Raw genomic sequence first — 17,119 nt, forward strand, 5'->3', positions numbered from 1 at the left:
TTAGACAAAAACTTTAATTTATGATCTCTGTCTAGCTCATTGCCTGTCTGAAGTTTTCTTCCTTGACACATTTATGCAAAATCATAAATTTAATGGCTTGTACTGTATAATAGCTGCCAAAGAACATTGGTAAAAAAATACTTATTTCCAAAATGTAAATTACAAATGAGTCTGCTGTGCATTTTGTTTGTCGAAAAGCTTACTGACATGCCTAGAAAACTAAGGTACAGTTCCTTCAACAAGCTCTTCATGCAGCATTCTTATCTAGGATTCCCAACTTGCCATGCTGAGTCTTATTTCTAAACTCCCATCAATACACAAGTATGTCTGTAGCTTGAATCTGGCAACTATATGCTGATGTTTATTTTTTGTTTCCTTCTCAAAGAAATTAGTAATATTTTGCTGTGCATTAATTTTAAATTCTTAGGACTACTTTTCTGTCAAATTTTGCCAAGAAGCACTTGTTCTGTAATTAACTAAAAAATCTGAACTTTTCTTTATATGAGTTCAGGAAGCGCGAGGATGTGTACAGAGTTGTCAAAGCTTTGACAGTAACAGGGGACGGATGGACTACTGATGCTAAAAGCTTTACTCGGTTCCTGGTATGGGGCATGGGCTGATTTCTTCATTTGTTTGATTTTTCATATACACTGCCATTTGATCATTCACAACTTATGTTCTTTTTCTTCATTCACTCAACCTTTTGGTGGCTTAGTTTCATTCTAGTTGAGGTATTTCCAAGGCTTGTACTTTTTAAAATTGTGTTTAGGTTTTCCAAAGTAGGTGTTCACTTTGTCGAGGGTTGAGAAAGACAAATGTGTCTAAATAGTCAGAGCTACCTTTCTTGGGAAGTGAAATCTTCAGTCTTATGCTATTAAAAAATTGAGAATTAGTTACTCATTCCACTTCTGGACCTTATGGTGGAGATTACACAAGTTTGCTGTATACACATTTTAATTCTCTACCTCTGCAAGGACAGACGTTTTAATTATTTTTCATTGCTACTAGTTTTTGATCGAAAGCTGTTGGAAAAGCATACTTTGTTTCTTCACAATATTGATATTCAACGCTTATATTCAGATGAGTTTTCTTCATTCTTATAATATGTTCATAAAGTTGACATTTCAAGTGTTAAAAAGGTCTTTTTGCCAGGACCTCTCTATCTTATGCCTCTGTGTACACTTCCAAATGATCCTTTCTCGCTGAGAAGTTATTCAAAATTTGTTTTTTGTTGAAGTTGTGATTTTTTATTTGAAGATATTCTTTTCAAATTTTTATGGGTTAAGATTCAGTGACAGGTTCGAGAATTTGAAAGGAATGGTGTGAATCTGACCTTATCTAAGAAAGAGGAGTTGCAGCGTTTAACAGCAAATATAGACGAGCTAAGCATGCAATACATTCGTAATCTGGATGATGATTGTAGTTTTCTACTTTTCACTGACATGGAGCTAGAAGGGTTACCCCAGGAGTTTCTCAAGGTAAGATGTAAGACACGTTTTCACATCCATCTCCCACCTGTTACTTTTTATTAGTCTGAACGCACAGAGGAAATTTGTTGGCTTCTATTTCTGTCATTTTCAATCATCATCACTGCATGCTATTAAGTATGATGAAATTGCAGAGGGACAATCAATTATCATATTGGGATGTGTACCTTTTACGCTCAGACAAAAATTGATTTTGGGTGGTTATAATTGCATCCTGCAGTAGTACATATTTTTATGTGTTTAAAGCCTAAACAAAATTCACTTGATTTGTGTGAGAAATAAGAGAGGAGAAGAAATATATTGACAAGTTGATGATTTAAGGAACAAAACATCTATTTGTAGGTATCAATATTACAGAAATGATTATTGTCCAAGTTGGGACAATATTTCACTTTAAAACATGACACTTCTAGTTCTGGATTTAATATTCTAAGACTAACACTTCACATTCCCTAATATTCAAACATGCCAACTCAAAGTTACAATGAGAAAAATCAACTAGAATTTGTGGATTTTGAAAACATAAAAAGCAAATTGTCACCACAATGGTCGCTGGAGAACCTGTAGAAAGTCAATGGAAAAGATCTAATCACTGGGATCTTGCTCGAAAGTTCTGTTTGCATAAAGTATTTAAAACTAACATGTAACATTCTAAATCTTTAAGCGAAAATCTTCATGAAATGCATTTCAAAGAGACTTAGTGTTAAGCACTTATGTTGGCTGCATAAGTTTCAATCATATTCACTTTGAAAAGCATTTTACTTGATAAAAAAAATCCCTTCGAAGAGTATTTCCTGATGCTCTTTTCATTGTTGACTTCATGCAGAGCTTAGAAAGATCTGAAGATGGTAAAAGAAAAATCATTATGAGAAGCCATCAAATTTCACCAGTTCTGGAGCTCTGCAAGGTGAGTCAAGCAGAAATTATGACATGAGTGCATTTTTTGCTGAAAGGCCATTTCGTGTCACAGGACTACTTTTTTATGTTATTGCACCCAATGTTTTCTTTTTTAGACTTTACATGGGTACATGCTGATTGTTTGGCACCAGGAAGGTTCATCATTCATGTGTTGCAATTGATGCAGTGATTCCTTTAGGTTCCGTACATTGAAAGTGTAACTTCTCTTTATGTGTATCACCTGTTGAACTGTTCTCACTTGAAATCTGAACATAGTCTGGCTCATATAGTTGAACATAAAGAGCTTCTGTGTTTGTTAAAAACCTCAAGTTTAGTGCTGTAATTGGCTGATTAGATTCTGTTGTGGGTTAAGTTTTAGGTATCCCTGTTTATTGGGAAGCTAAAAAATTTTTGTGAAGAGAAAGGTTTTGTGTATGAATCATGTGAATGGATTTGGGGATTTTAGGTGGTTGTTCAGTGGAGGGTCTAATAGCTGAGGGAAGGTGGTGATAATGGTGGTAGTGATGGTGAAGAGGGAGCTGCTAGTTGTAGAAGAAAAGTGGGGGAGGGGGTAAAATGGATTGGGGAATGAGGTGGCATGCCACGTGGTATCCACCTCACCAAAATGGCAATGCCATTTTGATTGAACATACATCTTGGACAACTCTCGGAAGATGGGCATATTTGAGCTACTTGTATAGTGTTAGAGGTATTTTGGCATTGCAGGTGTGACGGAGGGCAAGTATGATCCATTCGCATGGTAGAGGGGCGATTTTGACCTTTTTCCTTCTAAAATCCTCTTTCCTGAAGTTTTCGACTAAGCCTCTATCAGCACCTTCAGTAGGCTTTGAGGTTTGGTTGTTTAGCTTATTTGAGCGAGAAATAGAGAGATAGGGGCTTAGCAATAGGAGATCATTGGTTTTAATGGAAAGAGGGAAAGCTTTACGCATTCTAGTATTTTCTCTGGCGGCTGGGTGGGGATTATATTTTTTTGTATAGGTAGTTGGCAATGGTAGATGTTGGAATATCCACCGACCTGTACTTGGCCTAAATGGCTGTCAGCTGGGTTTTTTCAAATCTTTAAATTTTATCTTAATATAAACTGTTGAGTACAGCTACGAACTCTCCATTTTCTTACCAAAAAAGCAGCACATAAGCTAGTTTTTAAATTTATTTTATGTTCGAGTTCTATTATTTATCTCCAGCCAAACTGAGTTTAGGTGACGCTGTTAAGTCCTTGCGCAAAGTTCAAGTCCCTGACAAAAATACCAGACTATCAATTTTAATGCTTCAGTTCAGTCTCTAAAGATCTCTTCAATGCTTTTCCTCCTAATTAGTATCTCTTGAACTAGGGTTTCATTTTATGCAGAAATGTTACTTCTGAAAGTTCTTTGTTGGTCTTCCTTGATACATCCTAAACATTTGTGATTTAGAAGTTGTTTGTCTTTGAAGGTGGGATCAACCAGAAGAGCTGTTGCTATTTCTTATGGGCACAGATGTGAAGCCAATGTTACTATCCTTGAACAGCTGGTAAGAACACCCAGAAGTTTGCAGTTTTTGAGCATTTGTGAAGAATAATGTTGACTTGATATTTGATAGTCTTAGTAGTTTTATTTTATTGAGTACTGAATGTACTATGTACTATGAGCTTTTACTTAATTTGTTTGGTTGTATGTGGAGAACATTAGTTTCACTGAAAATGTTGATGATTAAGGGTGTGTTTAATATGGAGGAACAATGTTATTCCAATTTTTCCATGTTCGGTTGACCAAAGCTTTTGGAATTTTTTTTTCTAGGAAAACAAGTTCTTTTAAAAATGACTTCCCTAATTGAAGTTGGGAAAACAAGTTCCACAAGTGGCATTTCACATTGATTGTGTCATCTCCACCCTCCAGCACACCTCATTTTCAACCCCACCCCCTTAGCTTGTATTCCCCCCTCCCCCGTCTCCCATATTATTTGTCTAGATTATATAGAAATGGTTTTAGTATAATAATTTTTTGCTTACATACTGAACACAAGAAAATAAGTGAACCCATTTATTTTCTTGGAAAACATTTTTCGAGAGAACTTTTTCCATGGAAAAGATTTTCCAAGAAAATAGTTATGGAAAATAATTTCCTTCATATCGAACACACCCTAATATGAACTTATTGTCAACGTAAGTTCCTGCTTGTTGTAGATTGACTGACCAAACTGTACTGATGTGCTGCCTTCTCCTATTTCAAATTCTGGATAATGTTCATGTTTCCTGTTCAATTTCAGATTCAGCTGCGTCACAAACTTGCTAGATTGCTTGGCTTTGCAAATTATGCTGACTATGCCACTGATGATAGAATGGCAAAGTCTTCCTCTAAGGTTGGTGCAAATTTTATTGGTGATTGATATTCTTTACAGAACATGGAGAATTGTCCCAAAGAAGAATACACTCTCCTTTTGGCCCCTGTTAGGAATGCATGTCTGTCTTATCTCTATTCCTTCACTACTGTGAAAAAAAAGAGAGAAAATACTGCTTGATTATTCCCTCATGCCAGTGGCATTTAAATAGCTAAGTGTACATGTTCTAAGAATGGAGAGTGATAGCTTGTTTGACCAAACTTCTGAAGTGCTTTTCAAAAAGTACTTTTGGCGAGAAACACTTTGTGTTTGACTAATTAATTTAAAGAACACTTTTGAGCAGCAATCAGCATTTGACCAAGCTTTTAAAAAGTGCTTCTAAGTTTATTTTCTCAAAAGTGTTCTTCAAAAAAGTACTTATGGGGAAAAGCTACTTTTCTTTAGCTTCTGAAAAATAGTTTGTGCTACTCCCAAAACATGGCGAAACACCCACTATTTTAAACAAAGCATTTTTTAGAAAGAAATACACACTTTTGGCCTCCCAAAAGTTTGGCCAAACAGGCTTTAAATCGAATACATAATTACGGATAGTAAATCAAGGTATACTATTTACGAGACCCTGGAATATCTACAAGATTCTAGCACTCCCCCTTAAGTTGATGCATACAACCCATATTTATCAAGCTCGTTACAAATGTAACTGATATGAAATCGGTGAGGGACTTAATTAAAATATTTGGAAGCTAAAAATTGAAGTGTCAAAAGCTTCCACTTCAAGTCAAGTAAATGGGTGTACTCGGAATGTGCCTGTGGCCCTCAGTGTCAAAATTTCTCCAAAAAGTACCGGGCAAAGGTCCATGCGGCGGGGCGTGAACTTAAGCTTTGCCAGAATCTGGAATGTGGGAGGTGCGTGAAAGCTCGTGCGGAGTTATTTGTGGGAGATGCTTATTGGGATTTTGTCACCAGTTCAAGAGGAAGTCTCTGGTGGTTTTTGTTTTCGCACATATTTCGACGCATACAACCACCTCAAAACAGTAAAAGAGGTAGGAGAACTCAACTTCTTGGAACTCTAGTGCTGTAGCGGGAGAAAGCTCACTTCAAAAGGCTATTAATAGCTCTGATACCATGCAGATTTTAAGAAGAAGAAAAGTCTTCGTTGTAATTTTTGATGAATTTACATCCCATGAGAATGGGTACTGCTACAATATGTCCTACGACTAAATAAGCAAAGAAAATATTACAAAATCAATTACAATCATTACAATATCCATTACTCCTATAATTAAGTTAGGAAACAAATCAATCACGAATCACCAAAAAACTGTCTAAAGGGATGTTTGCCCTTGTGCTAAAGAAACTTGTTAGCACCCTTTAATTAAAAAGTTGATTAAATCAGCAGCTTTTAATTATATTTTCCTGTTTTCTCTGTAATAGTTCTTCTGTAACAGTTGTTTTCTTTGTTGCTGTTATTAGCAGTAAGGAGGTTATTCCTCCACTTTCTCATTTCAGTAGTAGTAGGAAGTTACTTCCTTGTTATAAGGTCGGTGTTTAATCCACCAATGTTATTTTTACGTTATTTGAATTCCATGGAAAGATGAGCAGAAAATTATTATGTTTTTGAGTACTTCAAACTCAACAGATTGCATGTTTTATCTTAACGAACCAGCACCATAGGTCGTAGGAAGAAAACATTTGATTTCATATCGCAGCGCCCCATAACTAGATCCATATCAGGGACCATAACAAAATTCAATATAATTGGGTAAAGAAACTATTTAGTCATTCAAAGTAGGATCCGAAGGATTTTGTACCAAAAGCCTCTACCTCCAAGTCAAGTGAATGGAGTTGTAAGCTGAATAGAGTTTTCCTAAATAGGGAGCTGAAGAAGATGTACGGGAATTGCTGGAAAGTGACCCTATTTGCCGGAAAGGTCACCGGAAAAGCTTCTCAAATCATTGTGAGTGTATTGGGATGTTGGTCGATTGGTAGTTTGCAAAATATATGGAAAAAGTGGTAAAAAAATATCTGATCTTTCAGATAAAGGCTCTTCGTCAACCAAAAACTGATGGAACCTTGATGGTAAGGTTAGATCGAATAGGCAACCCCCACAAACCAAAAACAGCGAAGAAAGTTTGTTGGGAAAAGGTTGCACATACTCCAGAGTTAAATGCCGGTGGTGCATGGAGGGCTGGAGGCGCGTGATAGGGTGTCTGACAATTAGCTTTCTGGGGTTGAGTTGCATGATGAAGCAGGGTCTCACTGGTATCTGCACGTACTGATGTAGAATGACAAACTCGCTGGACAGTAATCACAACAACGAAAACGTACCCGGTGTAATTCCACAAGTGGGTCTAGGGGGGGTGATATGTATGCAGGTCTTACCTCAACTTAGTGAAGGTGGAGAGACTGTTTTGGATAGACCTTCAGCTCAAGTAAAGCATTTTAAGCAGCTTTGAAAAGTAAATACAGTAGTGAAGATACCACGTTGCAAATAATGTAGAAAAGAACAGTAATAACAACAAATAATACAATACCGAAGCAAGGGAAACAAAAGATAATAATATGAATCATAGAAATAGAAGAGTAATAGTTATAGGAGAGTAATAAGAATAGTAATAGGAAAGTAATGCTAATAATACTTGGAAAGCAAAACAAGACTACGCACAACTACCAACTAAACTTCTATTATATACTCGACCTCCATATCTTCCTATCTAGAGTCATTTCCTCGGTAATCTGCAGATGTACCCTGTCCAGTCTAGTCACTTTTCCCCAATACTTCTTCTTCTGCCTACTTCTACCTCTCCTCAGATCCTTCTTTCAATGTCGTACAGTAAACACACTGGCCTGAAAATTGCACGACGATGGAGTTTCTCGCTTGTATACTGCACAACAGCTGATTTCTTACTTGATTACAGGGAGTAAATCATGCTATACTAAATTTACCATATCCTAGAATATCCACAAGATTCTAACTACTACCTTTTGTTTCCTTTTAATAGTCGTGAAATGTCTTAACATGTGTGCTATGGAGAAGGCTCCTGGTCCAGATGGTTTCCCAATGGTTTTCTTTAAAACTTTCTGGGACCTTGAAGAAGGACATCATAGATACTGTCAATTTTTTCCACACCAGCCAAACTTTTGAGAAAAGCTTCAATGCAACCTTCATAGCATTAATTCCAAAGAAACCAGGTGCCACAGTGTTAAAAGACTATAGACCTATTAGTCTGGTAGGGGGATTTACAAAATCATAGCTAGAATTCTAGCTGAGAGGCTCAAAACAGTGTTAGATAAGCTAGTCAACAACCATCAGATGACAATCATCAAGGGAAGACAAATCATGCATGCTGCATTATTAGCCAGTGAGTGCATAGATGCAAGAAGGAAGAATGGTATTCCTGGAATAATGTGTAAGCTTGACATTCAAAAAGCTTATGATCATGTGAACTGGGACTACCTCCTCAATATCCCAAGGCAAATGGGATTTGGAGATAAAATGGGTGAAATGGATGGAAGTTTGTATCAAAACATTTAGATTCTCTGTTCTTGTGAATGGTGAGCCTATTGGGTTTTTTGCCTCTGAGAGGGGTTTGAGACAAGGAGATCCACTCTCTCCTTTCCTATTTATTTTAGCTATGGAGGGGTTTGACAGTATGATGAGGACTGCAATCCAAAAGAGATGGATCACAGGTTTCCGGATGAACAACAGAATGGGAGAGGGTAAGGAGATATGCCATCTATTGTGTGCATATGACACCATCATATTTTGTGAGCCAACAGTGGATCAAATTAGGTTTATCAGACTAATTTGATACTCTTTGAGAGTGCTTCAGGGTTGAGAGTCAACAGGGGAAAGAGCAACCTTTTTTCAAGTTTTGGAGGTTCCTTAGGTTCAGAGCTTGGCCAACACACTAGGATGCAGAATAGAAAAGCTACCAACCACTTATCTTGGTATGCCCCTAGGCTATAAACACAAAGCACTAGAGATATTGGATGGGATTCTAGAGAAAAGTGAGAGGAAGTTAGCTAAGTGGAAGGCCCAGTACTTATCAATGGGGGGTAGGTTGATCTTGATAAACTCTGTCCTTGATTCACTACCTACTTATGTGATGTCACTTTTTCCAATCCCAGCAAAAGTGGTGAAAAAACTGGATAAGATGAGGAGGAAGTTTCTGTGGCAAGGGAATAAAGAGGGGAAAGGTTACTGTTTGGTGAAATGGGAAACAATGTTGCTTAGTAAAAAAGATGGGGGTCTGGGAATCAGAAATCTTAGGCTGCAAAATGAGAGTCTTCGATTGAAATGGTTATGGAGATACGTCAATGAGGATAAGGGCTTTGTGGAAGGAAGTCATTGTGTCTAAGTATGGTGAAGCTAGCCCATGGTGCACGGAAATGGTAACTGATACCTATGGAGTGGGAGTATGGAGAACAATTAGGAATTATGGCAATTAATGGAAGACAATACTTGCCTCAAGGTTGGCAATGGAGCAAAGACAAAATTTTGGAGAGATAGGTGGTTTGATCAAACTCCTTTAAAAGAGGCTTTCTCTTACCTATTTCTTATTTGTGTAAACCCTGAGGTGACAATCCAAGAGTGTTGGTCCACACAGGGGTGGGATATATCTTTTAGGAGGCGTTTTAAATGATTGGGAGATAGAGAGGGTAGCCCTGTTACTGGGAAAAATAGGGCAAGTTTTTATTAGCAGTACAGAGGTTGATATACCTCTTTGGAAACACAATGGTAACGGGATATTTTCTGTCAAGAGTGCCTACACAAGAGGTCTCCAGGTGAATAATACAAATACTCAATGCAAGTAGAATTATTTTTGGAAAAGCAGCATTCCTACCAAAGTTAAGTGCTTCACTTGGTTGGTTATCAAAAGGGCCTGCCTAACCCAAGGAGTGCTACAGAAGAAGAAGAGACATTCTAGGTGTTTTCTGTGTATGGTGACTGAGGAGACAAACAAGCACCTTTTTTTGCACTGCAAGTACACTGCTCAGTTGTGGAATTTGTTTCTCAACATTACTGGCTGTAGCTGGGCCATGCCTGAGCATACATCAGACCTTCTTAGCTGCTGGATCAGAAGAGGGAGATGTAAGAGCCAAAAGAGATGGTGGGGATTGATTCCCTCATGTATATGGTGGTCAGTATGGAGGGAGAGAAATGCCAGATGTTTCGAAGATAGGTCCAATCCCATTCATAAAGTCAAATGGAATTGTATTGTATCTTTACTCCTTTGGTGTTAACAATTATGTATAGAAGATACTGATTAGATTATAGATCTGAGCAGGAGTTTGTAGTTTAACTTTTTGGTGGTGGCCAGCATATCCTTAATGCTGAAGAATAGAAATTTACCTATTTCCAAAAAAACAAGAGAAGGATGTTGTCCAAAATGTTAAGAGGTGTTGAATATCTTCTTTTTTCACTATATGAAAAGACTAACATATTATCTCATCGATTGGAATTCGTCTTTTAAATTTTCAAAATGGATTTGTTCTTCTGTTTTCATGATTTTGAAACTTCTTAGGTGTTTGAATTTCTGGAGAATCTCTCTGCCAGCTTAAATGATTTAGCCTACAGGGAACTTTCAATGCTTAAAGCATTAAAGGTAACTTTGAATTTACAATATGTCAAAACTTCAGAGTTCATCTTATGCTTGGTCTGCTTCACCTTTATGCTTCACCTCTTGAAGATTTTTCTGTCTGGTAATACAGAAGAAAGAGGAAGGTGAATCTCCTTTTGGCATGGAGGATCTCTCATACTACGTCAAAAGAATCAAAGATCAACAATTCCATATAAATTTTGGAGTAATTAGACAATACTTTCCTATCAATTTGGTTTTATCAGGCATCTTCAAAATATGCCAAGATTTATTTGGTAATCACTGCGAATTACATTTGGTGCTGTCTTTGATCCTTCTTTCCTAACACATCGTGCAAGAACGTAAATAATTTAAATTCTTTGTTCAATATTAGGCTTAGGTTTCAAGGAAGTTGAAGGTGCTGCGGTTTGGCATCCAGATGTTCAACTTTTTTCAGTTTCGGATCTTAGTTCTAAAGAACTTGTTGGTTATTTTTATCTAGATCTGTACTCCAGGTTATCCCAGCTCGATTGTTCTTCTACATGTTAAATGTGCTTGCTTTATCAGCTTTATGGTAGAATACTTAAAATATTTTACAATCTTAACAGAGTAGGCAAATATGCTCACACCTGTGTCGTAGCTCTTCAGAATGGCTTATTAAGTAATGGTTCTAGACAGGTAACTGCTGAATGTATCATTTGCTTGGTTCTAGTGCTTGGATTTTCACTTAACGACATTTCCTTGAATCCAGATTCCAGTGGCGCTACTTGTTTCTCAATTTGAAAAGGAAGTTGATGGTCACCCTGGGTTATTGCAATTCTCGGAAGTGGTTAATCTTTTTCATGAATTTGGTCATGTGGTATGTGTTTTTCCTTTGAAGCACAGTGCAAAATTTCAAAACTAGTCTGAATGCCAGTTATTTCTTTTGTCATTTTATAATGCAATTGGAGAGCAATTTTACTCTGGCACTTGCCTTCAAACTAAATACTATGTTTTTATTTTCGGCCACCTTGCAAATATTATTCTGTCTAGTAATATTTAATTTTCAGGAAAAACCTTGTGGAGCACTCTCGTCCATTGCCAGCCAAGCGACTTGTTAGTCAATTGGTGCACTGGATTCATTCTAAGTGATTACCACTGCCTTCAAAAATGGTTTTACTTGGGTTGGATCCATGTTAAATTATTGCTGAGCTGCCTTACTTAGCAATTATACCAATCATCTGCAACTCTAACCAAAGAATTGAAGTATGCTGCGATAGAACTATACTGTCTACATTGCTTTGAAGGAGAACTACAGAACAGAGATATTATCTTGTTAAACAGTCAAAGCTACTGGAAAACTTTTACAGAAAAATGATTGTATCTTATTCATAGTTGTTTATGTGTTTGGAGTAAAGAGTATCATGTGTAAAATTCTGACACCCATGACGTAGGGAGGGCTGATGAGGTGGGGGGTCAAAAGAGCGACTGATAGAATTCTACTTAAGCAAGCTCCCTAATAAGGGGTCATATCTGATATGACACATTAAGTAAATTCCTCATGGAAAGAGAGAATAGTATATAAAGAATAGAACTTATGTGCAAAGGAGAAAGCCCCAGATCCTTTTATCGAATTCCAGTTAACTTTCTCAAAAAAAAAGAAAGCCCCTGGTCCTGATGGATATCCGATGGTATTCTTCCAGACTTTTTGGGCCCTGTTGTAGGAAGACATCACCAATACAATTCAATTTTTTCAATCTAATCAGATTTTTGAGAAGAGCTTTAATGCAACCTTTATTGCTTTACTCCCAAAGAAACCTCGAGCATCAGAGTTGAAGGACTTTAGGCCAATCAGCCTGGTGGGGGGAGTCTACAAGATCATTGCTAGATTGTTGGTTGAAAGGCTAAAAAAGGTGGTGTCGAAATTGATCTACAAACATCAAATGACTTTATAAAGGTGAGGCAAATCATGGATGCAACACTCATTGCTAGTGAATGCATTGACTCAAGAATGAAAGGAGGAGCCGCTGGTCTAATGTGCAAATTGGATATTCAGAAAGCCTATGACCACGTGAATTGGTCTTTCCTTCTGAATACTCAGACAAATGGGATTTGGCAGCAAATGGATAAAGTGATTGAGGTGTGTATAAAAACTGTCAAGTTTTCTGTCCTTGTGAATGGGGAACCCGTGGATTTTTTCGAATCAGAAAGAGGGTTGAGACAGGGTGATCCTCTTTCCCCTTTCTTATTCATTTTGGCAATTGAAGGCTTTGATAGTATGATGAGGATTGCAACTCAAAATAGATGGATTAGAGGCTTTCAAGTCGGAGGTGGATGGGGGCAGAAAAAGAAGTGTCTCATCTGCTCTATGCGGATGATACTATCATCTTTTGTGAACCTACAGCAGAACAAATTAGCTACATCAGAGTGATTTTTTGGTTTTGTTTGAAGCAGTTTCAGGGTTGAAAGTAAACTGGGGAAAAAGTAATCTCTTCCCGGTAAATGAGGTCCTTCAGAATCAGCAACTAGCAAATATATTTGAATGGAAAGTAACGCATTTGCCTACCATATACCTGGGCATGCCCCTGGGTAGCAAACAGAAAACAATGGAGATATGGAATGGTATTCTGGTGAAAACGGAGAAGAAACTTGCTAGATGGAAGACACAATACCTATCCCTAGGGGGTAGATTGATCCTCATAAACTCCATTCTGGACTCTTTACCAACCTATGTGATGTACCTGTTTCCAAATCCCAGCAAAGAAGGTGAAAAACTAGACAAACTTAGAAGGAACTTCCTTTGGAAAAGCAATAAGGAGGGAAAGAGTTATAACTTAGTCAACTGGAAGAATGTTCGTAGCAAAGAAGAGGGGGTTTAGGGATCAGAAATTTGAGGTTGCAAAATGAAAGTCTTTTTGATGAAATGGTTATGGAGATACACCGAGGAAGATGCAGCTCTCTGGAAGGAGGTTATTGTAGCAAAATATGGAGAACTAAGTCTTGGTGTACAAAAATCACCTCTGAACCATATGGGGTCGGGGTATGGAGGACAATCAGAAACCTATGGCCACAAATGGAAGGAAACATGTATATTAAGGTGGGTAATGGAAACAAAACTAAATTTTGGAAAGATGGTTGGATAGACCAAACCTCTCTCAGAGAACTTAGAGAACTTTTTCCAGATTTGTTTCTAATATGTGAGAACCCTGATGCTAGAGTTAGCGGTTGTTGGACAGAACAGGGATGGGACATATCTTTAAGAAGACTACTTAATGAGTGGGAGGTGGAGAGGGTGGCAGCGCTTCTGGAAAAACTAGCTGGAATGATTATAACTACAACAGCAACAGACAAGATCCTGTGGAAACATAGCAAGGATGGAGTCTTCTCAGTCAACAATGCCTACAAAAGAGGACTAATGGGGATGACAGGGGCCCCAGAATATAATTGGAATTACTTTTGGAAGAGTGACATTCCTACAAAAGTAAAGTGTTTCACCTGGTTAGTGATAAAGAGAGCATGTTTAAAACGAGAAGTTCTACAAAAGAATGGCAGACAACTGGTTCCTAGGTGTTTTTGGTGCAACTTGACAGGGGAAACAAATAACCATCTCTTCCTGCATTGTAAGTTTACTGCTCAAATTTGGAACTTGTTTCTCAACATCACAAGCATGAACTGGACAATGCCAGAACATACATCAGATTTGTTGTTGAGCTGTTGGATTAGGAGGGAAGGAAGTAAGAGTCAAAAGAGATGGTGGAAGCTAATACCATCATGTGTATGGTGGTCAGTCTGGAAAGAAAATGGAAGATGTTTTGAAGATAGATCCAATTCCATCCACAAAGTTATATGGAATTGTATAGTATCTCTACTTTTTTGGTGTAAACAGCTTTGTATAGATGATATAGACCAGATTATAGATTTGATAGGAAATCTGTAATTATTCCTTTTTGGAGGTAGCCAGCATACCCTTAATGCTGAAGAATCCAACCTTCCCAGTTTTAAAAAAATAAAATAAAGGATAGAACACAAGTGCATGGTACATGTGTTTTTAAGCTTGATATGGTGTAACTTACGACAAATCTATGAGGTCTTTTAAGCCAAAGTGAACAATAGGTACTATGGGCTTGGTTTTTGACAAATATGAGTCAGATCTGTACTCTCACAGAAGGATAGTTGGGAAATATCAGGAAGGATGCTGAGTCCTAAGGGGAGTCAGGAGTGTATGTGATGCCCATGAAGGAGGGCGAGGTGATAAAGATATGTTAAGGCGAAAGACTGACAGATTCCGTGCTGACAGAGTTTTTTTAAAAGGACTGAGTGCATATGACATCTCACATCAGAAAGAGAGAGTGATGTATTACTTATTATATAAGATAAGACAGCACAAATTCACATGATACATATGCTGGGCTCGATGTGATGTTTCTTAAGGGGTAAATCTGCAAGATCTGTTGAGTCAAAGAGAACACCACGTACCATAGACTCGAGCTGTGACAAAATTTGAATGACTAGACACATAAGTCCCAAATCTTTTCGACAAAGAACTCTTTTGTCCTCCTTTTAGTCCTTAGATTTTATTTGCCTTTGTTCATGCAGTGTTCTGTAGGGGGACATGATTGCATAACAACACCTACTGTAAAGGCAAAGTAGAGAAAATCTGAAGGGAAAACCGTACAACAACCGATATGATTAAAGATAACTTCTCTTTTCTATTCTTTTATTTTTCGTCCCTTCCTCTTTCTTGCCCCTGCCTATCCTTTACACTAGCTACACAATCATTTTTGATCCCCGCTAAGAGCTTCTACTTTTGGTGTGAATGGTTTCATATTTGTTAATCATTCTAAAGTTCATACCAATTTTCAATTAGTTTATTGCAAGCCAATAGTAGACTCCCTTTGGTAGTTATAATCGTCTCGGTTTTTCTTGGTAAGGAAGTGTATCAGCAGGGGCACACTGTTATCCTTCATCAGCAGAAATATGCCTTAGATCTCTTGCCTTGTGCAACATGCTGAGTTCTTGTCCTTTTGCCACTCTCACTAGTGGTACCAAGCTTCTCAAGTTGGATGTTACCTCCCTGTCTGATCTAGTATCGGTTTGGTTATGTTAATTTTTTTATACTATTATTTTAATAATAACCTGTACAAGTGTCAAAGATGATAGTAGGATGTTTTGTTTTTTATATAATATTATACCCTATCCGTTCCACTTTTTTATAAGGAAAATATTACTATTGGGAAGTGAAATAGATATTCTTTTACCACAATTCATCAATACTAATAATAGGTTAGAAGCAGGCACGTCGATGTGCTTGCTTCATGCCGAGGGATTTTGAATTTCAGACCTCTTCATCCGTGTGCCTCTTCCAGTGCCATCTCAACAGTATAAAAAAAGAAGCATGTGCCTTAGGCCCTCATATTTGAGGGCCCCCATTGTTTAACAATAATAGGTTGTAGATTATCTTTTTAAAAAGTATTAAGTATTATTTATAGTAAAAGTGAATTTCATATAAAATGAAAGAATTATTAGAAGTTTGACATATTTTGACTACTATATCTCATGAAAGATAATATAGATCGATTAAATTATCAATTGAAAAAAGATATTAGAAGAAATCAATTATATAAAAGTTATTGACATTTCATAAAGTTTAAGGCCTCTGTTTGATTTTGGCTTTAGGCCACTAATATGCTTGTCACCCTTGCCTGCTTCATGCCGAGAGTTTTTTGGAATTTCAATGTCTATACTTTAAAGGTACTTTACAAATGCTTTTCCACAGATAGTTTGGTCCCACAGGCGACATCAATAAAATCTCTTCTCAAATGTGTCGTTTTCCTGGGACTGATTAAAAAAGAAATGCGTCACATAAATTGGGGCCGAAAAAAATAAATAGGGCCACTTTTAGTGTGATTTGTTGCGCCTGTGCTGGCACGGGGCTTTGCATCTAGTTTCTTCATATATTCAAAAATGATTTGTAATTACAAAAGATGGTAATTTATAGATTTTATCTAGTTTCTAATCGTGTATATCCTATTTTAAAAATATTATGGAACTGATATCTGAATGAAGACTGAAACTTAGAAGGTTTTGATCCTCCATACTCCGGACCTCTTCATTCTTAGCGATGACGCTTAAGATGACATCCCAAATATAGGATTTTCCCTATAAAATCAATACTAGCGAGTGATTAATCATTAAGAAACAATAGGCCAAATAAGCAGACTAGATTTTTGATTACTTAGGTCTAATATCCTTTTAGCCATCACTAAGTATAACATCTGAAAATTTTAGTTCGTTAATATTATTAGATTCTTTGTTGTTACCTATTAGCAGAAATAAAAATAAAATATGGGGATTGATAAAAGGAGAACTAAAATGAATCAGTTGTTTGGTAGACTTGATGATATTAACTAATCTCATATGTCGTCCTCCAATTGATTTTTTTTTTTATAAAATTGTAAAATCATAGTTGAATGATAAACAAAAATGAAGTTATAAGTTGTCATCTGGAATAAATCTCTACTATCTTATGGTAAGTTCTGATTTTTGAACATCCTTTGCTTATGACTATAAGGTATTAAGCAGGTAAAACCTTTTTCTATGTTGTACTAGTTCAGTAATTAGTCTGGCTTCGCTCCTCTAATATTATGCTCCTGTAGATGCTCCTCTTAAATGTGTACTTATGCTCTGATGTTTAGCCTAAAATTGGTGGGACACCAATTTGTCAATACTTGTCATTTAGCTGTGGTACTCATGTTGATAAACTTTTACTTGTACTTCTCTATATAAATTTCATGCACACTTCTGGGTTAATATTTGGAACAACTACGCTTATTCTTA

The 17,119-nt window shown here is 37.0% G+C and overlaps 1 protein-coding gene across 2 annotated transcripts in view; it reads left to right on the top strand.

Moving 5' to 3' along the window:
* The window catches only part of LOC107030536 (probable thimet oligopeptidase), a 32,029-nt gene that overhangs the window by 8,379 nt on the left and 6,531 nt on the right, over positions 1-17,119 (top strand). For both annotated transcript variants that reach the window (XM_015231807.2, XM_027911809.1), the window contains exons 4-13: positions 512-602; positions 1,299-1,478; positions 2,314-2,394; positions 3,837-3,914; positions 4,650-4,742; positions 10,250-10,330; positions 10,437-10,599; positions 10,698-10,818; positions 10,912-10,981; positions 11,055-11,162. In XM_015231807.2, coding sequence (XP_015087293.1) covers positions 512-602; positions 1,299-1,478; positions 2,314-2,394; positions 3,837-3,914; positions 4,650-4,742; positions 10,250-10,330; positions 10,437-10,599; positions 10,698-10,818; positions 10,912-10,981; positions 11,055-11,162 — 1,066 coding nt within the window. The remainder of the gene's footprint in view (positions 1-511; positions 603-1,298; positions 1,479-2,313; positions 2,395-3,836; positions 3,915-4,649; positions 4,743-10,249; positions 10,331-10,436; positions 10,600-10,697; positions 10,819-10,911; positions 10,982-11,054; positions 11,163-17,119) is intronic.

Source organism: Solanum pennellii, chromosome 9 (assembly GCF_001406875.1).
Source record: "Solanum pennellii chromosome 9, SPENNV200".
Taxonomy (NCBI): Eukaryota; Viridiplantae; Streptophyta; class Magnoliopsida; order Solanales; family Solanaceae; genus Solanum; species Solanum pennellii.